This window comes from Haliotis cracherodii, unplaced genomic scaffold (genome assembly GCF_022045235.1).
Source record: "Haliotis cracherodii isolate W230 unplaced genomic scaffold, xgHalCrac1.p SCAF_23, whole genome shotgun sequence".
NCBI classification, from domain to species: Eukaryota; Metazoa; Mollusca; class Gastropoda; order Lepetellida; family Haliotidae; genus Haliotis; species Haliotis cracherodii.
Genome location: NW_027266279.1, coordinates 3,194,300 through 3,222,028, shown reverse-complemented (window position 1 = coordinate 3,222,028; position 27,729 = coordinate 3,194,300). Strand labels below are relative to the sequence as shown.

Sequence of the window (27,729 nt, the reverse complement as noted above, 5' to 3'; positions counted from 1 at the left end):
CAACATATATATACTCCCACATTCCCCCCACCCCTCATTTCTCACCCCACACCCCAACCAAACATGATGAGAATGCAAGTATTAATATCAACAATGGAAAGTTAAATCTACCTGACACATATCAGAATACATATATACTAGGGGTGGCACAGGTAACTCGGGTCGGGTGGGTACTGAGCAGGACCCGGGTACCCACAGGACTACTCGGACTCGGACTCGGACCCATGGTTAATCACGTGATATATTGTTTCAGGACAAAAAATCCCAATAATCGCATGGTTACACAAGTCACTAATGTTCACATTTCTCCATGACTATGAACACATTCCTTCTGACTTATATATGTTTGAATAAAGATAAAACTTCAGCCAACTTCACTGAATATCCATGACCAGATCGTTTCATACGTGTATCTAAATACATTTTTCTCAAGCTTCTGTCAAACTATTCCCAATCAGACATTTTGTACCTATTTCTTGAAACCAACAGTGGGTACTCGGCAGGGTTGGGTAATAGGGGTGTGGGTACAGGGGTAAATTTGGACTTGTCCCGGCCCTAATATATACTATCAATATCTAGTTCATTATATTCATTTAAATGCTTCTATTCATGATTGAATCAATAAATGAACGATTTATTTGACGATGAGGTCATTTTGAGGATGCTAGCAAGAGTGCCACACCCCTGGGGTTCGTTCAGTGGGTATGGGCAACTTTGGTCCACCAAGGTTTGATGTACATCAGTTAAAATGGGATAACATTGGTCAGTCAAAGGTATTTTGGATCACACTTTTGGTCAGTTCACCAGGGCTGTCCAGGGTTTTGGAATCAAATACTGCACTAAAGTGATTAGCAAGCGGTTAGCAAGCTCCACACACTGATGATCTTTTCAAGCTCCTGTGGTGAGCACAGGTGCCATTCTTAAATGCAATCTTTGGATAAAAAGGCTTAGGGCTTTCTTCTTTCATTTACACGGGATGAAAAAGACATAATTGTGAGAAACCTGTTGATTATTCTCTAAAAATATATATTGCTGTAGAAATAGATAGTTACACACCAGAAATAGGTGTGACTTTAACTCATATACAGGACGTAGGCCCAGACTTGAAGAATACATAAACCATTGCATTTAGGGGATAAAATATGTTATTAGGACTAGCCGGCTTGGAGTCAGTTTGATGTTTTGAGTGAGATATCCATGTGAAATTGCAGCGTGGTATCTCAGTGGGCTAGCTCTATATAAACAGCATTAGTGCTGACTATACTAGTGCAAGCAGACACACACATGTGCATCCACGTCACCTGATAAGTGGAATAATATTGAACACATCGTCAAACCTCACCTCACCCTACATGCTCTAAGACTTGGATATGCTCTTAGACTTGGATATGCTCTAAGACTTGGTTATGCTCTTGGACTTGGATATTACATATGACTTGGATATGCTCTAAGATTTGGATATGCTGTTAAACTAGGATATTCTTTAAGTGACCAGCCATTTGATCTTTGCAGGGTGCCAAGTGATCTTCTTTCAGGTTCTCGAGGTCGCTTTTCAGCATTCATTTGCCCTAATCAGCAGGATAATCTTTTGGAATTTGTCCCTGGGTTTTAGTCTTCTAATTTTATTCTTGTTCAGAAAGGGGTGCTTGGTGCAGATCCAAGCAACACAAATTGTAACCTGCGTATAGTCGACAAAGTCATCTATATCCCCCGCCCATTTTAACATGTTGTGGTCCTAAATCAAGAAACTGACCCAACAGTTGGGGTTTGGGATAAAAATGAAATGGTCTGGCACCACAAGTACTTGAAAAACTGACCTTTTTACGAAGAGCCCTGTGGTGATTCTGAGTAAGGATTGGTTCATACCATCCTCTGGTGGTTGAAAGAGGCATCCCAATGGATCTGGGGGTCAGGCTCGGCGACTTCATTGTCATCATTCCCCGACAGTGTGGACCGTTGTTTACAATACTGATCACAGGACTCTCTCGGCCACACTCGATTATTCACAGGCTCTGATCATACAGCTGAAATGTTGTTGAATGCAGCATTAAACAACAAACAAACAAACAGACAAATCTTTACCATGACAATAATGTCTGGCATTGTCATCAATGACCAACTCAAGGCCATTCTGAATAAATGGCTGACAAATACATACTTACTTAAACACCAAGTCTGTCATACAGACCCTGAAACACATATGATATATCCATGCAATACAGCCCTTGCAAATCTATAATACAAGGCAAGTCTAGATTACTGCAGTTTCTGAAAATGAAGAGAGTCTCTTGGCTCCTTTTTATTGATATTTCATTAAGATAACTAACAACTGTTTTTTTCCATATTTTATGTTCATTTCAGGGACTAGATGTTAGTCTATGAAACACCATTAAGACATGGTATGAGGAGCAACGAGGAAACAGATTATCTCCCCTTACCGAATTAATGTTTTAAGTCTAGAGTCTTGGCATAGAACTTACCTCATTACTTCAGGGGAGAAAAATAATCTGTTGAGTGCTTAGTGGGCTGTTTATATTACCAAAGATAAAATTAGGAAAAGTTTATGAATAACACCACTACCTTGCCTGAGGTCAATGTCCTGAACACACTGTAGTTTATTAGGCACTTTTGAGACGTTAACAGAATATCTAAAACGTTAAGGTTTAAAAAAATGGGAAAAAATGACAAAAAAGGATGATAGTGGTATGATGAGGCACTTTCTGTGGCAATGTCTCTGTCTAAAGTGTGAGAAAACTTGGGGAAAACAATTGGTATGACAATTATCCAAAATGCCCGTATGGTTGTATGACAACAAGCCTTTGTCTTTCTTACACTTGTGTGCTTTGTATTGCTGTCAAGATCAAGTACTTAAGACTTGTTGTTAAAGGATATATTTTCCATCTTCAATAGAAAATCTCTCTCTCTCTCTCTCTCTCTCTCTCTCTCTCTCTCTCTCTCTCTCTCTCTCTCTCTCTCTCTCTCTCTCTCTCTCTCTCTCTCTCTCTCTCTCTCTCTCTCTCTCTCTCTCTCTCTCTCTCTCTCTTTCTATGTATCAAAATAAGGTGGTAGCCTCATGGTTAAAATGCTCATTCATCACACAAAAAGTCCCAGGTTCAATTCTTTGCATGGGTACAATGTATGATGACGATTTCTGGTGTCCCCACCATGATATTGCTGGAATATTGCTAAAAGTGGAGTAAAACCTTACTCACTCACTTCCTCATATGTCAAAAGAAAATTAGCTTGAATCAACAAATGCTCATGTTCAATATTTGAAAAATGCTTGCTGAAAACCACTATCAGCTATTTTCAACATGTTTTAAGTTTGCAGCTCTTTAAAGCATAATAAGGGTTCAGCTAGAATTATATGAATGTTGCAGCCAAAATGATATACCACACAACTTTCCATTGGGATGCAGTCTCAGAGTGGGGACAGAAAATGTATGTTGGGAAATGTTGTCAAACAAATAGTTTTCCATATCGCCATGAAACTGTAAGGGTTCAGCTATATTTTAAGTAAAAAAAACCATACATTTGGAACCTCATTAATATCTGATTTTTATTCCCATTCGATTCGATACCTCTCTGGATGAAGATTTGATGACACCTCCATAGGAGTTTGAATCTTGTAAATCATTTGTAAACTTTGACTGGCCAATCAAAATGAAAGATATATGGGTTCTTGAGCGACAATCAAAACGTCAGAATTTTAAAAAGATTTATCTTTATTTCTTTACCACCTTGATTTTTATCAAAATGTTTTTTACAAGAGAAAATCTTCGGTGTACACAAATATTCCATCGATGGTACTCCGCTTTGGGTGTAGATTCCACGGAGCTGTGTAATGAAAGTGTGTACAGTGTGCAGCTTTCATTATGTATATCATGGAAAGGTCGGCAACCTAGGGATCTATGAAATCTATCTCTTAATCCTCAATAATTCTCTATAATGTTTTGCTGATGAGGACATAGATAGATAGTCTTGCATATTTATATATCATCTTGGTTTTGTTTAAATTAGAAGTAGATACCCTGCAGTCATGTTGCAGAACTAGGAAATGAGACCAGCATGATGTACAGGCTTGTTGCTTACTCCTGAGATGACGACTGTGTTTCAAGACTGTTGCAAGCCTGAGTTGCACGACTTCCACACCTGCGGTGGTGTTGATTACACCATCACTGGCTACCCCAATGGTGGCATCATTTGGTTTGGGGGAATCCCATTTCCTTTTGTGTGTGGCTGCCATAAAACTTCTAAGTCCCATGATGGCATTCAAACCAGGGACCTTCTGATCCAAGGTCAGATGCCTTGTCCACGTTACCAAACATTATTATTAACATTATCAGCAAGGTAAGGATGTCATCTATTGGATGACTCCACGCCCTGCTTCATGTAATTCGGCGGAGGAAGTGTCATGATGTGGGGAGCTACCTTTTTTGCATGAAGAACAGATCTTATATATCTAGGGCAACTTAACAGATTTTTTGTCTTCTTATGTCCAGCCTTTGCAAGCACCAGACGCCATTTTTCAGTGGGACAATGATCACAACATGAGGCAGTAATGATTTCCTGAGAGCTCTGAACATAATGTCGTGGCCATCTTGGTCACCGGATATCCCCCCATTTGAGCATCTCTGGGATGATCTAGACTGACATTTATGTCAAGGTCAAACAGAATCTGCAGCAGTGACACCAAGTTCTTCAGGAAGAATGGCCCCTGTTCCCCTGTCATCTGCAGACTTCTTGGTTCCATGGACAGGAGGTGTCATGCAGTCAATGAGGCAAATGACACACTTGGTACAAGGATACAAGGCTTTACAACTTGACAAAACAGCGCTTACATTTGTTAACATTTGATGGACTCTGTTTCACTTTGAAACACAAACATATCCAAAGTATCACTTTTAAAAGCCTTGTAGAAGTAACCATCATCATCACCACCAAAGGCCGGGTTCGTTCCCCACATGGGTACAAAGTGTGAAGCTCTGCCATGATATTGCTTTATTTGCTAAAATAGATGGACAATTATTGCTAAAACCTCAAATTACAGATTCCACAAAAATAATCATTTAACAATATTATTATGGTTCTGTTCGGATGAACAAAACCTTGCAAATGGTGTGCTGGTTTTCTTGGGTGAATTAGTCAGCAAAGAGGCGGAGTCACAGGAGACTAATCACAATTTTATTTACAAAAACAATTAACAATGAACAATTTACAATATCTCAGAATATAGCTGAGGGTGCCACAGAGAGTCGGTACAACCCTCTGGGCTGTGGGAGAGAGGTCTGCTTGCTATGAGCGTCAAATCCCTTCTGCTTAACATTTTGCTTCTGTATGTATTTAACAAAAATTAGAACAATAAAAAGGAATATGAATGGTTGATACACGATGGGGTGTCCTCTATGGTTAATGAATGGCTAGACAGAGGGGAATACTTAATCCTGTTAATCCTAGGCCTGTTGGCCTGGCACTATAGATGAGCTTCTATGGGGGCTAATCCTTAATGAGTCTAAATTGAAGTATTTGCTGAATGTTCTTCTAATATAGGTGATCAAGGCAATCTATAAGACTATGTAGACATATCTTTTGTCTTATTGGATATTATGTCTGGGAGATGGGATCTTGATACCTTAGGCTAGTATTTATCTAAAAGCTTTAAATCTATTAAACAATGAAGACATAACTTTTGTCTTATTGAATAGTATGTCTAGGAGATGTGTTCTCGTTACCTCAGACTAGCATCTATCTAAAAAGCTATGACTGAAACTACTGATAATTTGTATATGCATTTTACCTGATGATATGTATTACTTGCTAAACCTTAATTATATGAAATGTTGTATAAATCCTACACCATGATAACTCATAAAAGCACATGCTGTGGATCAAATTATTATATGAGAACTTAGTATAAATGTTATATCATGATAATATCACCATGCAAGTCATTGGATAACTGTACGAATCAGATAATCTCCACAGAATCAATATTCTGATACTGTCAAATATTTTCTATACACTAGAAACACTAGAAACCTGCTATTTGTCCTGCCACAACTGTAGTATCTCTGGTGCAATAAGCAGTGTTTCATGTGACTATTGATTGGCGACCGCCCATACAATGCTGGCCAGACAGCCACCATGTTACACCAGCCGATACCAACAATAGGATTTGGGAGATTTCTGACATTGTGTTTAAATGAGGTGACTGCTACATGTTGTCAATTTATCACCACAGCGGGAGATGAGTGGCACGAGCTTTATGTGAGTGTAATAGCATCGATGTTGTGTCATTGAAATTGATTGCAATGAACACATGTTGATTGCGATTTGTTGATTGTTAGTTTAGGGATAATTTTTACGGGACAGAATTGATTTCCTGTCTAAATCAGAGGACAAATTTAGTAGAAAACATTTGGCAGATTCTTTGAATAAAACTCTTTAATTATTCTGTTGATCGATGTCCTGAGGGGAAGGGCTGTTTTAGGATTAACTCTTGGTGCGAAATGACAAAGAATCTAATGTAACTACCCCTGAAGGAAATGAACAGCGATATGTGGGTCAAGAGCTCAGGTCATTAACACTTTGAAGTTTCATCGATTCTACGAATTAACAAATCCATGCACAACTCTGATGCTAATGTAGACCCAGATAAAAAACCAACATTGATGAAAACAATGAGCCATATTGTTGAGATGTAGGTCACTGAAATCATGCTTGAGTGAACGATTGAATATTGCAGGATCAGCATTATATGCAAAATCAGCGATAAACTTGATATGTGCAATCGTTAAATGTCAAATGGTTGGAAATAATGTTGTAGCCAGGGTTGTATGTGGCACATGCTGACACATGAGTGAATGGGGTTTCACATTGAGGTCACAACTCGGAGGTCTCCTGTATCTGGATCAGTTCTTTGAGGTCACCGATGTCTGTTGGGCTCAGAGGACTAAAACTGGCAGATGAAATGTGATGTTATATAGGGGATATTAGATGAGTGTTCATGTCATACTATGTTTACGACACCACTGACTAAATTCCAGTATTTTCCGAGTGAAAGCAAGGGAAATTCCAGAATCTATGCACGAGTGTCATAACATAGTATGACATGAACACAAATATAATGTTCTATTTATCACCCAAGAAGATGTCTACATACAGAGACAAATCTAAGTGTTTACCTATAAGGACAGCAAGTCAAAACTGCAGCGAAACCACAATTTGTCGAATGACGTCAACAATCCAATCCCAGAATCTTCATGGGTTCCGGATGGCGGAAACAATACACTGTTGTCTCTTGACATGTGATATGACCCTAGGGCACATATGATTTTTATGAACCCTGATATGTTTGCCCTCGTAGGTTATAAATCAAAGTATGTTACTGTATGCAGCCAGAAGTATAAGCAGTTTCAGACCCTACACATTAGGGCCAACTTCGGGAAAGTTACTGGGGCCGAGATATTTAGGGGTGATGTGGTTCTCTGAAGCTGCATAAAAAATGCTCAAGAGAAGTTAGGGAACATATGATGCTACAGTAACATAGTTTAATCTGTCATGTTAATCTGTCATGTCATAACAGATGAACAAGAATAATATGAAAGAATTGGGTGTTCTTTAACTTCTTTTTTGAGTAGTATATATTATGGTCAATACCCAGTGGAGGCCTTGGTTTACTGTAACTTTGAGTATCACAGTTATACATGTGGGAGGAAAGCCTGAAGTGATGCAGATGTTTAATGTTTATCAGTTTGGTGATAGTATTATGCTAATAAACCCAGGAACATAACCCGAAAATCTTGGATTAAATTCCTTGATCAAATGTTACTGGCATATCTCAGGAATGAGATACTTAGACTAGATGATAAGGGATATGGATGGATTGGACAGATTTTAGGGACATATTGGGATATGGATGTTTTAGCTACTAGATCTTGGGGCTGACTTGGGCCATGGATGGACTACTAGATCTTAGGGATTGCTTGGGCCATGGATGGACTACAAGATCTTAGGGATGACTTGGTGGGAGATGTTGGGTCTACTAGATCTTAGGGATTACTTGGGACGACTTGGGCCATGGATGGACTACTAGATCTTAGGGCCGACTTTGGCCATGGTTGGTCTACTAGATCTTAAGGATGACTTGGATGGTCTGCAAGGTTTTAGGGATGACTTTGGCCATGGATGATCAACTAGATCTTAAAGATGACTTAGGCTGTGTCTGACCTATTTGCTTCCACTTCTTCAACCAGTCTACATCTGTCTCTCCTTTGGTTTCCAGAAGACACTAGCCAAAATCAACAGCCATCCAATCCCTATTTAACTCAACTCTGTGAAAAGCAGAAGATGCATTAGAACTGACGATGTCATATTATATATTTCTTTTTGCCCATTTCCGAAGTCCGGAACACCAGTGCCTGAGGATGTCATGTTCATTTATCATCACAGGAAGATGATCAAACAAAATGGCAGCAGCAAATTGTAAAACATTGTAACATAAAAACCACAATCCAGTTACAGGATGACTGTAGGTGTCAGGATTGATGATAATTTCCTGTAGACCCCTTATTGAGTGATGGTTCAAATGAATCATTACACCGTTGCCCTGGAAACAAAGGTTTTTTCCAAGAACTTTGAAGATGACAACATTTTCAAAATGAGACATAACTTTAGGTTTTGCGATGACACCATTTTTGTGAAATCTTTGTAAAATCTTTGTAAAATCTTTGTAAAATTGTGCTCATCTGGAAAAAAAATTACACCACCGAGTGTGAAGCTTAATGAGTGGTTAGAGTTGGTATGCTGCAATGGCCCATATGTTTCAGGTTGTTCTAAACCTTCAGATCTGTGAAGGGAGGCAGGTGGCCCTGAGTTGTCTGAGGTGTTGCAATTCACTGTGCAGACTTGCATCCTTTCAGCGTGCCAGAAATCTAACAACAGTTATCATTGTTAATAATTCTAAGAATACCACCTCTATTACATCAGGAGTGATCCCACCCACCTTCCCAATTATCTGCATCTTGTTAGATGTGGGATTATTGGAAAGAAGCGAGGTCTTCTCACCTTGCGAATCTGCAGAGCTGGGAGAAAACCTTTATCTACAAAAATAGCTCAGGTCAGCTGATGGTAAAGAGGACTTCTGTTGAAAATCTAAAAGATATTTGAAGTGTGATGACAGTCAAAATACTGAGTGAGTGAGTGAGTTTGGTTTTACGCCGCTTTTAGCAATATTCCAGCAATATCATGGCGGGGGACACCAGAAATGGGCTTCACACATTGTACCCATGTCAGGATTCGAACCCAGGTCTTCGGCGTGACGAGCGAACACTTTAACCACTAGGCTACCCGACCGCCCCTTTCTCTTAAGTAGTATATTACTGGATTATGACAATGGTGTAATAGAGATATGGTATTCACAGAAATTACGTATGATTGTGGGTTCAAAACCCAGATCCTAGGGCTGGGACAGGTAACTCGGGTACCCAGGTTGGTTGGGTACTGAGTAGGACCCGGGTACCCAAAGGACTACCAGGACCCATGGTTAGTCACGTGATATATTGTTTAATCACAAAAATGATGGGTACACTACAAGTCACTAATATTCGCATTTCTTTTTGACTGTGCACCCATTCCTTCTGATTTTTCATCTGGTTGAATAAAGATATAACTTAATTCAACTTCAGTGTATGAATGACCAGATTGTTTAATATGTGTATCTAAATATGTTTTGCCAGGGCTATGCTCAAAATGTTCCCCATCGGACATCTCCTGATACCTACAGTGGGTACCCGGGTAGGGTAGGGTAATAGGGGGATGGGTACCTGGGTAGTAAATTTGGACTCGTCCCAGCCCTACCAGATCAAATCTGATTATGATTCTTGGTTTGTCTCTTGCTCTTCGATTTTGACGAGGTAGTAACGTCTAAGACCTGCATCACTTTGGGCTTTATTCCTACATTCAGCTGAAGTGATCTAACTGAAATGTGTTAAACCAAACTTACTCACTCAGATCTAAGAAGTATTTGTGGCATCACCAGACCGTGGATGTTAGTTTGCTGATCCTGTTGTGTCAGGTTCTTTGAAATTGTAATATTAAGTAACCAACAATTCAAGTGAGTTACATGGCTCAGTTTTGTCAAAACAGTATCAATATAAACTGCCACACAAAAGAAAGTGCATACGTTATTTAAAGGTGCACCTACTGTGAGTGTCCCAGCTTCTGCATTGCTCCTATGTTAAAGGCAAAGCATATTTTATAACATTTCATTGAACAATAACTATTTCTATCTGCTCATACTTATATTTGTTGCAGTAATTTAGTTCCAACATGCTTGATCCCGAGATCACAAACATCACATTTCTAGTACCTAAACGTATGCAATCTTCTTGGCATACCTCCCAGAATCCTCCAGCTTCATGTCAAAGCCAGTCATTTTGTCAAGGGTGTAAACATCTCACATTTTGGTTTGTCCTCAACTGAAACTTTTGCAGAGATTTTTGTATTTGTTTATCCTCCAATACAGCAACCATGGCAGCCATATTGGACTATGATTGGTTTGGTTGGTTTGTTGTTTTACGCCGAACTCGGCAATATTTCAGCTATATGACTGCAGTCTGTAAATAATCGAATCAGGACCAGACAATCTATTGATTGATATCAAGAGCATCTACCCACGCAATTGGGATTAATGACATGCTTGAACCAAGTCAGCGAGCCTGACCACCCAATCCCGTTAGTCGCCTCTTGCGACAAGCATTGTCACCTTTTACATTGGACTATGAAATAGTTTAAGCATAACAAGGCTGACAATTCACTAGGACCACCATACATTTGCTACACTGAAATACTGCTAAATTACAAATGCATACATAATTTGTATTATTCGAACTATCCATTTCACATTTGTGGATAGTTTCCGTCACTGAATTCCGTCCATCAAGAGATATTCCAACGACAGTGACTGATTTTGGTTTGACACCGCTTTGAAAATGTTTCAGTAATATCATAGTGTGTCAGTTTGATGTGGAAGGAAAGCTCAAGGTAGGTCACTTAGTGAAATCCAAAAAAATTGTATGATCAGAAGGAACATTATTGGCAAATCTTGGATTTGAACCCATAACAAGCAGATCCCGTCATAGCTAATGTGGTGCTTTAGACCACTGGGCCATCTGTCACCCTCTAAGAAGACAGCAGCAGCACAGGGGGCCAAGGTTTGCTTTGCAGAGTTGCGTACCTTAGGCATGTTCTCATCGGTTTCACCAAGGTGGTCATCATTTGAGTCATGAATCACTTTGGTTTTCCCACCATGTCAATAGGACACACAGTGATACAACTGAAAATACTATTCAAAGTTAAACCACTCACTGACTCCTAGATGTGGAAACTCTCTGTACATGTGGAAACCCTCTGCATGTGGAAGTCCGTTTTGGGTATAATAATGAAATAGAGAGTGTTTCAAATGTTAAAATTCTTCTTCACAAGAACTTCAAATCTATCAATATTGAAAAACAAGACTATTTTGGTTTGCAATGTTTTTGAAAAAGTATTTTCACCATTGCTCCTTTGTCTTTGACCATGTACAAACTATAAAACTTACTTCAACACCTTTTGACAATGAGGGAACGTCTTTCTCCCTTTAAGTTACCTTGTTGATATAATATCATTAAAAACGTGCATCGCCTGCGTGATTTGAACCGAGGGCTGACAACTATTATAAGTCCTCTGGCATGGCAACATGTAGAATTACGCATGACATATATACTGACATCAGGACAACTAGTTAATCTGTTCATGAACGGTATTTTAACATAGTATGTTACGCTTTTCATGAGGAGACCTATGTTTGCTCAAAACAGGCCCATCAACATTGGCAAATAATATTTATGTGATTTAATTGTGCTTAAGTTGGTCCTGTATGAACTGAAAACTCGGGACATGCATTTCATAGCTCAAGTCGCCAAAGTGAGATGTACAAAGGCACAGGAAACATATTTCTGTACACCACAGAGCAACAACACATAGTATTCTCACAGTTAAACAGAGTTCTGGAATATTGTGTTTAAATACAGTTATCAAAACAATGTTGTTCAAACGTTCTGGATGCTGAGGTTCTTGGAATGTTGGCCATGGTTTAAATAGGTTAGAACACTCGGGGCCCTGGTGTTTAACCGTTGAAATAGAGCCCTCAGTATTCAACACTTCGGACTCTAACTGACCATATCAATGATTAGGCAGCAGGTCCACGCGCTCTAACCCATACTTATACGCAGTGTGAAGTCCACAGGATTACAAGGTTTCAAATCCTTTAACAAGGTTGTGCAACCAATCAGATTGTGTTTGTCTTAAACAGGCCCTCTCACCTGCTGCTTCTGCTGAATGACACACTGTAAAGAACGCGGAGTAAAGCCATGGATCGCCATGTTGACACGGCTTCATCCTTTCTAAATAGTTTAAAAGGTTTTGGTGCTATTGTTTGAGTATAAAGTTTTTATGATAATGTTATCAAGGTGTTAAATGTGAAGTTTATTGAAGATGTTGGATGGGCATTCACGTTTTAGAGACTGAGTGATGTAGAAAGATAATGTTGTAATTTATTGTAATACGGGTTGTCTCAAGCAATATATTTCTGTGCTATTTTCCAAATACATTTTGTTGCAGGAGTTTTTAACTGGCAGGGTTTGATATTAAAAACTGTGTCGTGTTAAGTATAATCCGTCAACCATACTTTAGGGACACTGCTTTTCTCAATTATCTTCAGATTAATTCAGATTCATGTAATTGTATTTACACACATCAAAATGTTTGCCTGTGCCTTAAAAGGTGAGGTGAAATGGGGTTTAACGTCGCGTCCAAGATTATTGCACTTATATAGTGACGTGCATGCACGTAGATGTGTGTGTGGCTGCTTGTACTAGTCCGGACTGATGCCGATTTATAGTGCTAGCACACTGAGATACCATGCCGCAGTTTAACATGAATACCCTACTCAGACACAGTATACTGACTCCGAGCCGACCAGTCCTTGTTTTAGCCCCTTAATGCCGAGCGCCAGACAGGGTAACAACAAGTATCATCTTTTAAGAGATCGAACGCCGGACCTTCCGCTCTCAGGGCGGACACTCTACCATTAGACCATGGGGGCGGTCTGTGCCTTAAAAGAAACATACCATCAGTTACTATTACATCTTGAATGTTATCATCAAAACAAACATTAAATTTGAATGAAAGTTAAAAAGGTAATTAACTTCTTTCACAAGTGTTCATTGTTGTTTGTTTGTGGGTTTGTTGTTTAACCCCTCACTCAGCAATATTCCAACTATATGACAGCGGTCTCTGATTAATCAAGTCTGGACCAGACAATCCCGTGATTGACATCATGAGCATCGATCCACACAATTGGGATACGATAAAATACATCAACCAAATCAGCAAGCCGGACCCCCCAACCCTGTTAGTCGCCTCTTACGACAAGCATAGTCGCCTTTTGCTGAAGACCTTTTCTACCCTAGATTATCACAAGTCTCACAAGTGTTCAAGAAAGTTTTAAAAATTGGTTTCTATTAAGGCACAGGAATATACTTCGTTGTGTTTAAATAAGGTTACATGAATTAGAATTAATTAAATTAACTAAATTAAGCTTTAGATAGTTGTGAAAAACAGTGTCCAAAAAGTTAGGTGACGAGCTTTAGTTTGTTTTCCCTCAGTCAAGTATTTGCCTTGAGGGTAAAAGTGTGTGATTGTCGTTTGCAAGAAATATGAACGTTACAGAAATGTATACTCAACAACAAAATTTAGAGATCGTGAAATATATGAAGAAACACTTAACAACAAAAACATATATCAAAATATTTTTGATCCCTAACTTGTTATATTCAATATATATACATGCTATGAACATGTAGATTTTAAGCACTAGTAGGGTCAGTGGTGAAAACAAAGACGTTTCAAACAGTGATCACATTAAAGTATTGTGAATCTCAGAAATCATGAAGTGAAAGTAAAAATGTTCTTGGGGACAAAAGGTTACTATCTTTTCAATGTTGGCAAACATTACTTTTTTTTATTACTGAAATTGACACAGCAGGAAGAAAAAATAAATAAATAGGAAAAGATATTTGACTGCATTTGTATTGATCCATGTATCCGGTAATTAAAAAAAGTACCTCATGATATTGAAGTCCTCCTGCAGCCACTAGAAGGACTGAAAAGACGAAACCAAGATGTGACCATTTTCTCAACACATGAGATCCTAGGTTAATTTGGCTTTCACCAACTACATGTTTGTCGTGAGAGGTGACTAATGGGATGGGGTGGTCAGACTTGGCAGACGCTTGTCATCATATCCCAATTGCATAGATTGATGCTCATGATGTCAATCACTTGATTGTCTGGTCTAGAATCGATTATTTACGGACCGATGCAATATAGCTGTAATATTGCTTAGTGCTGCTTTGAACAACAAACAAAAAACTTGTTTAAGCCAGATATAATGAGGCGTTACCATGTTTTATCATAATGCATTGCAGGTGATAACACAGGAAAAAAGCAAATCACAGGCAGGTAATTCAAACATACCTGGTGAAAATGAAACACAGGTTGAATGAAAGGCATAATTAATTATTCCACTGTCACCAACATTCAAACTATAATGTCGACCTGCCATAACTGACTTTGTGCCAGGCAAAACAGCGGCTGATATCAACGGCAAAAATCCACCAGGTGTGATGGCAGGTGACATATTATAACCACCCAATCCCTAGTAAAGCCATTTCTAAGCACAGAGTACTTTGGACCAATTCAGCCCCTGAGAAACCTTCTGGTAGAACTTCTGAACTAATTAAATCCAGAGAGCTGCAGGGAAGAATAGACTGATTGTGACAGTTGAGTATTGATCATCATTGTCTGTATTTCAAATCTAATAAAGGTCACTTACCACTGCAATCGTCCTCCCATTGGAAAACTGCAGTCACAGAATACCACAAACAAAACACATTCTTTTGGAACGGAATTAGGTATTTCATAAATCTCAAGAGAGTGTCATCAAACTGTCAGAAATGGATTGTGTAAACATTTCTGCCTTTCTGTGATGTGTATCTCCCATGTGGATTACTGTGTTCGTTGAATGACAGGGTAATTGCGGTGACATTCGGAACGTGACTATTTAGTACTTGTGAGTTGCTAAATCAGTTCATTATATCAAAGGTTTGATATTTACCTGAGTTGTAAAATTAATTATTGCTTCTGGGTATTATAAATTGGTTCATTATAACCGACCAAATATTATCCCGAACTTCTAACACTATCAAAAGGCCAGTATTTCAACCGTTATGAAGCAATGTTTGTCTCGTTTCGTGAGAGGAGTTTCTGCTCCAGTGACCACACCATTGGCATAGGCTTTTTACGTGTCTGGATTTTTCTTTTGTTTTGTAAACAAACTGTTTAAGTCAGAAATAAGAACAGATGGGCCTAATGCAGAAACTGAAAATGAGGAAACAGAAATGAACAAAACTGAGACACTCTGTCCGAGCCCGCTGTCATCCAAAGTCGACCGCCTCCGTGGTCTAGTGGTAGAGCGTCCGCCCGGAGAGCAGAAGGTCCAGAGTTCGATACCTGGCCGCGTCATACCAAAAGACATTAAAAGATGGTACTTGTTGTTTCCCTGTCTGGCGCTCGGCATTAAGTGGCTAAAACAAGGACTGGTCGGCTCGGAGTCAGTATACTGTGTCTGGGTGGGGTATTCATGTTAAACTGCGGCATGGTATCTCAGTGAGCTAGCACTATAAATCGGACGCGACGTTAAACCCCATTTCACCTCACCTCATCCAAAGTCTGCTGCCCTACATGAAACGTTTTTCCCACTTGGCCCCAAATAACATTGCCACTATATGTAAACATCACTACACTAATTGTTGGATCAAAGAAATTGGTATGAGGAATAATTATGCCACATATAAGGTCAGTATGTTAACTGAGGAAGGAATGTGCCCAAACCATGCATCAGTACTATCAACTTTGGACTTGACTCTAAAACCTGAATTCCTCTTTTGTACTGGATTCTTACCAGCATATGTACCACCAAGTCCCTGTCTCAAAGATTAACCATAATCATGAATACAATCAAAGAAGGACTTTGTTTATATTCACAGAAAGTATTTGAGACAAGTGGAATTTATACCATCTGGATTCTCAAAAACTCAAAGGATTTGCTTGACGTTTTACAATATCAGAAAACAACCAGGTTGAATTCTGTAAAAACATTTGATTTTTCAACTTTGTAATCCCTTTCCCACATGACAAACTCAGGGGAAACCTTTATTCCTTGGTCCATGGGTTTTTGTTACCAAATGTGGTGGCCATAGATATTGTGACATCCCTTTCTTCAGAGGTTCAGATCAATATGTCAAAATTGAAAGCAAATGCCATCTGAAGTTTTCTGAGAAAAGAATATGTGAAATGCTGGACATCCCTATAGTTAACATCTATGTAAAATTTGGGGGTAAAACATTAAGGCAAGAAGTAGCATGAACACCAACTGTGCTCCCCTTCTTGTTGATCTGTTTCTTTGTGCATATGAATCAGAATTTCTACTTGGATCGTCAAAGGCAAAACAAGGTAATCTGGCCAAGAAGTTTAAGTTAAGCTTCAGGTATACCGATGATCTGCTACGTTCAATAACCATCAGATAGCTAATTCCCTACCACTGACTTACCCACCTGAACTAGATTTAAAGGAGACCAGTGAGACCGCTGTTTCATTTTTATATATTTGTATAAGGATTCAGAGTGATAACACACTCTCCACTAAGACTATGACAAGAGAGATGACTTTCCAGATGTCAATTTTCCCTTTATGCTATGTCGAGCAATACTCCTGCAGTTCCAGCCCTTGGTGCCTACATTTCACAACTTTTGATGTACAATCGACCATGTTCTTACTACAAAGATTTCAAAGAGTGTATACGACTCTTGCTCAGAAGTTGTTTAATCAAGGTTACAACATTCAAGCCCTCAGGGAAACTTTCAAAACGTTTTATAGCCGACGTATGGAGAACATTTCCAAATTTGATGCATCAGTGACAAAAATTATGTCCGATGCAATTTTCCTGTTTGACTTGTACCATATGTTCACATTTTTTTTCATGCAGCACTGCATGACGATATTGCTTTACACATCAAAGTGACCATATCACTGGCTCTCCATAGGGCTCCATTGACAGGACATTGAGGATAAATACACAAATACAAATAGTTTTTCACGTTTTTTGAAAATATTCTCAAAGAAATATAAAGATTACCTGAAACAGAGATTTCTCTTCAAGTTGCTTCAGATAAAAAGATGACCGCAGCCAGTTATTCTGTGCAGTGCTTGGGTTGCGAGCTTCTGGTTTATTGTTTTGGTTAAGAATTGAATCTTGCATGAACTAATGGCGTGACGTCACACTCAGAAATTATTTGATGCATGATTTAAAAAAGCCGAGAACCACTTACTTACTTACTTATATTGGAGATTTAACGAGAACCGCCGATGTTTTGGCCCCTTTAAATCATGAACTTAATGCAAAATATGCGTGTCCTTTGTTCACACAAATAAAGTGACACATTTATTTCCACATATTGGAGTTTATTGCCATGTCAGGTTCACTCTGTTTGGGTGGAACAATGACATACATAGCAAAGCTCACAGAAAACAATGACATACATACCAAAGCTCACAGGAAACAATGTAACTGAGTGCTAGATTTAGTGCTTCTCACTAAGTTCAGTGTCAAGTATGGTGAGTTTGTTTATACAAGTTCATCCAACAGTTATGACAGTTGCCAGCCGTGTATGGCGCCATCTTTGTTCTTGGTAACCTCATAAAACAATCTGATAATTACAAGGAAAACACTGCTCGTCCACGTGGTGAACATGTCCAATACAGAAACAGGAGTCGTGGTGAATACAATTTACGTTCAAAGGATTGTGCTAACTCCTGTAATAACACTTGGAACCTGTTCAATCTTTGTTGTTGACCTGACCTAATTTCCTGCTTTTGATTTCATGGAAGTCAGATCAGATGTTAATCAGCTGAAGTTAAGTTTGTGGTAATATTGCACAACAACCTAGCACCTCCTACTTTGCATGGATTCAAAGTCTACAGTCTTGGTGTTATCGTTTGTTGATTAGTTCTTAAAGTTTGAGGGGGCACGGGTGGCCCAGTCGTCTAAGGCGCCTTCATTCGCTGCGCAGAGTTGCGCACGCAAGAAACCTATGATTGTGGGTTCGAATCTCGGTTTGCCCCGATTATGTTTCTAGGTTTGTCAGCACCATACCCGTGCTCGTGGGCTTCACTGAAGTGGTAAACGACCTGCATCACTTCGGGCTTTCCTCCCACATTAAGCTGACATGCCACGATATAACTGGAATACTGTTAAAAGCGGCGTTAAACCCAACTCACACACTCTTAAAGTTTGAAGGTAGAGCAACTCACATTTTAAGCCAGGGGTCGACCCACACATTAATTTCACAATTCACAGGTATCTGGTTTGTCACTATTTGGCTGTAATATTGTCAGTTTCAAGTCAGCCGCTGTTAAATGTGGTAAAACATGTCGTGCTCCCTTCGGCAGAAACTGGCCTCTGTTCATCCAGCAGTGAATGGGTACCCAGTAGGATGGGATAGTTTTGTGAATGCAATCTTCCAACACTGAACAGGTAGCTCGGGTTGTATATACTCCCTAGGGAGCTGAGAATGTATTCTGATTGAACACTGGCATCCACTGAATAGGGTAACACTTGTGTAAGGTTTGTTTGTTGTTTAACGCCGCACTCAGCAATATTCCAGCTATATGACGGCGGTCTGTAAATAATCGAGTCTGGACCAGACAATCCAGTGATTAATATCATGAGCATCGATCCACGCAATTGGGATTGATGACATGCATGAACCAAATCAGCGAGCCTGACCACCCGATCCCGTGAGTCGCCTTTTACGACAAGTATGGGTTGCTGAAGACCTATTGTACCCCGGAATCTTCACGGGTCCTTGTGTAAGATCATGCAAATACTTCCGGTATAAATAAGGCAGTTTATAACATTCATTTACCATTATTATATCAAATGGAGATAACTACAGCATAAATTAACCAACCATAAGATTTAGTCCATTTTGTCAATAAAAGCTTTACTCTATTGGGGTCTGCTGAAGTTGAAACTGACACAACGATATTTGCAGGGAGGATTTGCATCCCATTCTCGTTAAATGGCCGACATCGTCGCTATTTCAAGATCTTGTTTGGATCCATTTTCCAAGTTTTTGATGACTCTATGAAACTCATTACCCTAGAAGCCCATATATAACCACACAATTTCTGTCTCATCATTCTGCAATTCCAGGCATTTATTGCAGTGACATCATCATTTACGTTAATATACTGCTCAGCATTTGACAAGGATCTTGAAATAGTCATACGGTTATATAACTCAATTTTAACAATGTTAAATAGGGAGTTATGTTTATTATATCCTGAAATAAAGCAGAAATTTGTCAGTTGTAAGGCAAAGTCAAATACTATTCATGTGACAACCTACATCCATCATCAACATCAGTTTCCATTTGGACACCTGCCCAGTAGCCTGTGGCTACCTTTTTTACTTTCTGAAAATTGTGAAAATGAAATCTTGGTAGCCCGAAAGCCTGACTGAGTTCTCGACCTGAGGAGCTACAATGTATAAACCTTTTTCCCTCATCTCAAAAAGAAATGTCTTTGTGGACAATAAAATATGTTCGCGAGCAGTTACTGAACGCATCCCATACTCATAAGTATCTTGTGTTTTCATTGGTGAATTTTTGTTTGTTTGTTTGTTTGTTTGTTTGTTTGTTTGTTTGTTTGTTTGTCTTCCAGCTATATGACGGCGGTCTGTAAATAATCGAGTCCAGTCATTGATATCATGAGTATCGGTCCACGCAATTGGAATTGATGACATGCATCAACCAAGTCAGTGAGCCTGACCACCCGATCTTGTTAGTCCCCTTTTACGACAAGCATAGTCACCTTTTACAGCAAGCATGGGTTGCTGAAGACCTATCTTAACCAAGAATCATCACGGGTCCATTGGTGAATTAATTGATATTGACTCAGATTGTAGTTCTAAACTTGTTGAAGGTTAAAATCATTTTTCTTTCTCTGCTTCCAGATTTCTCATTGTATAAGTTGGGGTAAAAATGGCTATGCTAATCTGAATTTGGCTTGTGAAACATTATCTAGCCCAGCTGGCTAGTGCTCATTTTACACTGCATGGACGCTCAGAATATCCCTTTGTAAAGTTGGGTAACATAGAACACATTACACGAAACTGTTTCCCTGTGATCTACTTTATTTCGCTATCAATATGAAATTAGCTTCAATGGTCCTTTCATTATTACCAAAATATTAACAGTGATTGGTGCGTGGGCTAAATGTGATACGGACAAGGCAGCTTAATCTCCAGTTAAGCCACTTTCGTGGTCTTAAAGCTAAAGAGATTTGTCATCTTCATCATCATGGTTGTCTGCTTCTGTGGCTGTCGCACAATGTAGTATAGACTTGCTATGTATTCAAGCATGTCAAAGCATCTCGCGACCAGATCAACAAGCGTTGATTAGCTTGGTATTTTCCCACAAGGTTTTGGAGATTAATTAGTCATGTTTTAATGGTCTGTATTGATGGAAATGGTAGATTTGGATGTGTCCTGTCAACATGATCAATAGATTTCTATGAGACCATGTCCAGTGTGTTATTGATTGTTGTGGTCAGGCTATTGAAACGTTTCCTGGATCAGTGGCATTGGGCGTGGCAGAAATCATTTTATCATTGAGGGGTGAAGTTGGGCTTCATGTTCAGAATCCATAATTAGGAGCCTTATGTAGGAATCAGTTGACTGACTGGGTCAACTCTTGACTGATGCTACAGTAAACTGAAAACTCTGTTGATCAGTCATAATTGTGAGAGAGAGAGTGAGTGAGTATGGTTTTATGCCACTTTTAGCAATATTCCAGAAATATCATGGTGGGGGACACCAGAAATGGGCTTCACACATTGTACCCATGTCGGGAATCGAACCCGGGTCTTTGGCTTGACGAGCGAACGCTTTAACCACTAGGCTACCCGACCGCCCCATAATTGTGAGAGAGAGGAGAGGGAGAAAAAGAGAGAGAGAGAGATGTTGAGACATATATAGAGAGAAATATGAAGAGAGAGCTGGAGAGAGGGAGGCTTTGAAGTGATGCAGGTCTCAGACATTTACCACTTCGGTGAAACCCACGAGCACGGGTATGGTGCTGACAAACCTAGAAACATAATCAGGGCGAACTGGGATTCGGATCCACAATCATAGGTTTCTGGCGTGCCCAAGGGACGCAACTCTGCACAGCGTATCGAGGCGCCTTAGACGACTAGGCCACCCATGCCCCCCTCTCTAACACAGACATGTTAGAGAAGCGGTACAGTGTTGGGATGCATTTTGACTTAGATGATTTTGCGAAAGACAAATGTCGATGACCTAATACTGTTCCAATTGGGTTCTTGAATCAGGATCTGATTTTGCAACACAGGCTGCACACCTTGCATCCATACCTGCCTTGAAGTGAGGAGTGAACGATGTAAGCAGAAGGCTCCCCACCCAATGACCCCTGAAGAAATAAATTGAAAAATGTTAAAAATAACATTTTTTTCAACAATATATCATCTTAATTGTCTAGGCTCTTTATCATCAGAAACAGTTTGCTGGCAGACGTCCACATGCTGCATGCATCTATCTGCACCGTATGGTGCCAATCAACAGTTGAGAGTGATCTCCCTTGTTTCCACTTGTTAAACAGGTGCTGCATCGATTTGATCAGCTGTACATGTAATAAATATCAGGGTGGTTTTATAAAGCTTGGTAACTGTAGACTGGAAAGTAATATTTCAAAATGCCCCTTCCCACTGCAATATCCCATTTAGTAAGAAAAGCTTGTTGTGGACTTGATCAATGAGACTTCTCAAAAACACAATATCTTGGAACATTATGACTAGAAAGTAATATTCAAGACGCCACCTTCTTGTGAAATTCACCAACACGATTTCAACCCTGAATAATTTCTCGAATTCTTTGATAAAAAGTCACTGTATGTCGTTGAGTATCCTTTTAGAGTTCATTGTCTTTAATCTATGAACATGAAACATTAAACTGACATCAGTCATTTTTTACTGTCTTTCAAAGAGAATGAATAAGCTGTTGGCTGTTCAGTGAAGTTAGAATGTTTCAGAAGAATACTTCCATGTGAAGTACATCTGATACTTTCAGTCAGCATTTAGCAAGAAGTGGCACAAGGATTATGGAAGATTCTATACCACAAGGGACCATACCAAGAAGAAAATTGTCTTAAATAACTTTATATAAGTTATTTGTGATGCTGATGTAAAAATATTCTCTCCTGTATAACATGTATAAGGGAATTATGCATGAATAATTAAAGCTTATCAACACCATTTGAACTTCCATTAAACGGGTTGGAAAATAGATGTACCGTATTCGACGTAATAAGCGCCCACGGCGATATTTGCAAATAGATTCACTCGTGAACAATCCCAATTAGCATCCTTCCAATTGATCAATGTACACAATACTTATTTATTCGCGTATAATTCGCACTCGTGTTTTAAATGCCACCTTAATTATGGGCAATTAAATTCTGAAAAAATATATCTCTCTTATATAAACATCTCAGGCTGTCAGCATAAACCACGGAATCTATCTTTCAACTCTGTTTTTTTTCGACAAAATTATATTCTAATAAGAGCCCCCAAGTTCTAATTTTAAGAGCGCCCTGGGCGCTTATTACGTCGAATACGGTATTTTCGATCGATGATTTTCTTTAAGTTTTAAGACCATTATCTACCATATTCCCCTTGCAGAGTTGAGAAGGACATGTTTGGTACATCTACTGATTATTAGGCTGTCTTGGGAAGCTGTAGGGCCTGGCGCAGTGTTAGACAACAAACAAACACACACTGTACCCATGAGGGGGTCAGTTTCAGGTCCTCAGGTGTCAAGCCAACACTTTATCCAGAGGGCTTCCCTCCAGCTGGAAATAAATCTACTCAAGATAGTTTTTTTGTTTTCATTCAGTGGAAAAGAGGCAACTTTTCAGTTAATGAAAAGTTAATTAAGTTAATTGTAATTACATGTTTTATATTTTTATTATTTGAGAAAACACTAACATAAACACATCTTGTTGGCATTGTGAGATACAATGCTACAATCTTTTTATGTTAAAATTTGAGGTAAGATGAAATTTCTTTCTTATATAATGTTACGTTTGAAGTTGATCAGGTATGATGTAAACGCCTTTCAAAGAGACAAATATGTAAAGTCATCAACATAAAATTCATGATCTCATTTTTATGATAAATCTGCTTGTTTATTTTTGCAAAATATGTTCAAGCAGACTTTAAAATCAGAATATTTTGAACTTAACTCAATCTGTTTTTATCAAATTGACTTTTTTTTCTGAATTTTCAATTTAAAGCAGGCTCATTTATTAAACATGAAGAACATGTTGTCATATTGTAATTGTACAAACATTGATTTTATTGTGATAATTGTATGTCAAGATGGGCGATATGCCTTAAAACCAGAGCAACACTTTGTTGAGCAAATATTGTGTATTAATTTGCTTGAACAAGACTTTAAGTTTACTTTCAAACAAAATGGAGGATGTGATTAACTTTATAGCCATGTTTAGCATGGAAAAAACCCATGTAGCCATATTTCACCTTGAAAAAATTAACATTTAGCCATGATAAACCTTTGGGAAAATAGCATATAGCCATGTTAAAAAGAAAACGGGAAAAATAACATATCAACATGTTTAACCTTGGATAAATAACATATAGCCATGTTTAACCTTGTAGAAAATAACATATAACCAAGTTTGACTCTTGGAGAATAATATATAGCCATGTTAAACCTTGGATAAATAACATATAGACAAGTTTAACCTTGGATAAATAACATACAGCCATATTTAACCTTGGATAAATAACATACAGCCATGTTTAACCTCAGAGAAAATAACATGTAACCAAGTTTGACTCTTGGAGAATAACATATAGCCATGTTTAACCTTGGATAAATAACAAACAGCCATGTTTTACCTCAGAGAAAATAACATATAACCAAGTTTGACTCTTGGAGAATAACATATAGCCATGTTTAACCTTGGATAAATAACATACAGCCATGTTTTACCTCAGAGAAAATAACATATAACCAAGTTTGACTCTTGGAGAATAACATGGAGCCCAGGAATGTCAAGTTAGTTTAGAGGCAGATATATTTAAGCTAACTGCTCCACAAATAGTAGTAATGGTGTGTCTCCCATGGAGCCGTTACTCCATTACCGCATCAATAACTACTACGAACATCCTACACTGCAGTCTCCCTGAGTCAATAGACTACTACTGCATCACGCTAATGACTCTCTGTTCTCATGGACGAGGGTAAATTCAACTGGGTGTGGTTAATGTACTATGCTCCGATGATGAAATTGACAAATGTACAATAACATGTACCATTTCATACAGTGCTATGACCTGTGGATGTTTACCACAGCAGAGGCGTCCAACAGTCCAACAGGCATGACAACTGCAGCTATGCTATCTGACAGGCTTTAATTACTGTGTTTTCAGGTAGCGATATCGAATGGCGATTCCAAGCCCTGAGAATGAGGAGGCTACTGTATGAACTGCCCATCTTGATGCTAGTCATAGCATCAGCAGCTAAACCCACGGAAATCAACGAGCTCCCGGAGAGCACTGCTAGGCAGTCACCGCTGTGGTTTCCTGACACAGACAATAGGAGGGTGAATACCACGAAGGTTGTCTCGAGCAGCCAGTCGTCAGAGCATTTCTACAATTCCGTGATTGAAGCGTTGGAGAAGATTAATGTTCTGCCCCATTCGTGTATAAAATTCGACAAAATTACACGTGAAGTGTTGCATGTTGATGAAACGGCGAGTGTTCGCACCATTGGAGTTTATCTTTATTTCCAGGAGAGTTCCCAGTGGGGAGATAATTTAGATGATAGTGTGAAAAGTTCAAGAGAGTTATCTCCCAATTCAAATTTGGATAATTCACTTAAGGAGCAAAGTGGTTCCCAACATAAAGTGCGGTGTCATTCGGAATCTAAAGTTGTGATGATGGACGCCCATTCCCTTTTGAGGCAGCAGGATGTTGCGAACGCATCCCGCAGCGCATCGGGATCGGAGTATAATAACACTGTTACCAGCGTCATCGTTGGCGCCCATAGTAACAGCGACTCCGAAAACACAGAAGGAGCGATTACAGGTAAGAATCTAAAGTCCATTTAGAGTACAGGTATCTTTGATACAGATTCGACAGATTTGAGCACTACATTAAACCAAGGGTTCTTCGTTACAAAATTTGGTGTCTGAACAATTGCATCTTCAATTGTTTTGGTAGACTTGATTTGATTTTGTCTATGATAAACAGTATTTATCAAGATGTTATGTATTGCACTGTGTGTCAGAATAACTGCTCTCCTTCATTGAGTGAAAAGAGACTTTAGTATATGTCTATGAGTGTTCATGGGCTTGCATGTGTTTATGATGGGAGCAACTAGTGTGGCAGGGTACGCTCACCTTTTTGCAAACACCTGGTATGATCACTATTTTATGGTGATTCCTGAACACATGCTCGCAATATAGTCAGAATCATAATTGACTCTTCTTCAAGCAGAGATTTCTTATGAATATGGAAATGGTTTTGTTGATTTTATTTGCATGGTATAACAACAATTATCTTCATGTTCTCTTAAACTACTTTATCAATGTCATGACATTGTTCCTTTGTTACCATGTTACCCTGCAGCACATTGTTACTGTTTACATTGTATATTGTTCACCTTTCACAAAGTTGCCATGTTATTACACTGCATGAGACCCGTGAAGATGCAGGGTAGAATCGGTCTTCAGCAACCCATGCTTGCGGTAAAAGCCGACTAAGCTTGTCGTTAGAGGTGACTTACTGGATCGGGTAGTCAGACTCGCTGACTTGGTTAATGCATGTCATCGATCCTAAATGCATGGATCGATGCACATGATGTTAATCACTGGATTATTTACAGACCGCTGTCATATAGCTGGAATATTGCTGATTGCAGTGTTAACCAACCAAACCAAACCTGTGATTCATCCTCTGTTATCTCCTATCTCCATTCTATTATGACATAAACCGCACACATTCACCGCCATCATTTTGTTCTGGAAGTGACATCACCAGAGATCCATCTTTCTTATCACTAACCAAGCATAGAATTTCCATCAGTTTGGAATCAACGACCAATCAAAATGCCTCCTCTGGATGCAAGTTTGACAACAATCTACTTTCGAAGTCCAACCTCATCCAAGCAACCCCTCGAGTGTTTGAACGAATCACAGGACTCACAAAAGATGTTTTCCTGAATACAGAGGCAAGGGGAGGGATTCCCTACGCTGTATGACTTTCCGGTTTTATGTTTAGCATGTGTAGCAGGGCGTACAGTCATCCCACAGATGACATCCTTACCTTGTGAGATTGCTGATGGGGTTATCCTCTTTGGTCATGTGGACAAGGCGTTCGACCTCGGATCAGACGGTCCGTGGTTCGAATCCCATCACAGAATTTTGTGGCCGCTACATTGGCGCCCAACCTGGGGCTGAGCATGTTCATATTAAATTTGAGCAAAATAAGCCTCAGTACCCTACTATGCGGCCCAGGGCGTGCCTTCTGTTGACGGGGGAGTATGTAGCAGGGCGTGGATATAAATAAAGCAAGTCCAGGGTAAATTTGTCAAGGGTATTTTGCATAAATAAATGAATAGAATCGAGAAGTATTACACTGGATAATCATGGATAAGTGTAACTTTGCATATTATTACCACATTGCTATCATGTGACTGCAAGACACATTGTTACCAAATTGAACATTGTTACCATGGTACATAGTACATTGTGACCACACTGCACTTTGTGTTCCCAGTTGCATATTTTGTTACTGTGTTTCCGCTTGCACATTGTTCGCATTGCACTTCGTTTCCTAATGCACATTGTTACCTAATGCACATTGTTACCTAATGCACATTGTTACCAAATGTACATTGTTACCACATGAGACATTGTTACCCATCATCAAGAGCACCAATTGCAGATTCGCTAATCTGTGGAGATTGTATTTCAGATATGTCCCATAAGATCAACATGTCACTGTACGAACAGTGTTGCCTGATTATTTATTCCATTTGCACATTGCATTTGTGGATCAGCTTATTGAAAGATCCACCTTAGATAGAGTTAGTGGATAGTGACTGTGATTTGAGACAAGTTAAAGACGAGATATCTTGATCAGGCATTCACACATTCACATCAGCCTTGATATTTAGAGGGGTTTGTTTATTTTTTTCCACAAAAGTTCAATTTCAATTTGCGATTTTGGGACCTTCCTACCACTGTCAGTTTTTTTTTACGACCCTCCCCAGATCTACTCTGCTTGAACAAAAATTATGTAAATTTTTATATAAGCCTTATTTTAAGCAAAATATATATACCCCGGTAGTACATGACCCTATTTTTATTTACATTTTTTCAAATATCTAACAAAAATAATATTTACAGCATATTAATTTTGAAGGATTTTCTTTGAAAGTAATGTGAAAATATTTTGACACCA

General features: G+C 39.0%; 1 protein-coding gene across 4 annotated transcripts in view; it reads left to right on the top strand.

The window, feature by feature from the left end:
- The window catches only part of LOC139471651 (uncharacterized), a 185,808-nt gene that overhangs the window by 110,392 nt on the left and 47,687 nt on the right, over positions 1 to 27,729 (top strand). For all 4 annotated transcript variants that reach the window (XM_071254074.1, XM_071254075.1, XM_071254072.1 and 1 more), the window contains one exon: positions 24,694 to 25,350. In XM_071254074.1, the coding sequence (XP_071110175.1) occupies positions 24,729 to 25,350 (622 nt within the window). In that variant the 5' untranslated portion in view covers positions 24,694 to 24,728. The remainder of the gene's footprint in view (positions 1 to 24,693; positions 25,351 to 27,729) is intronic.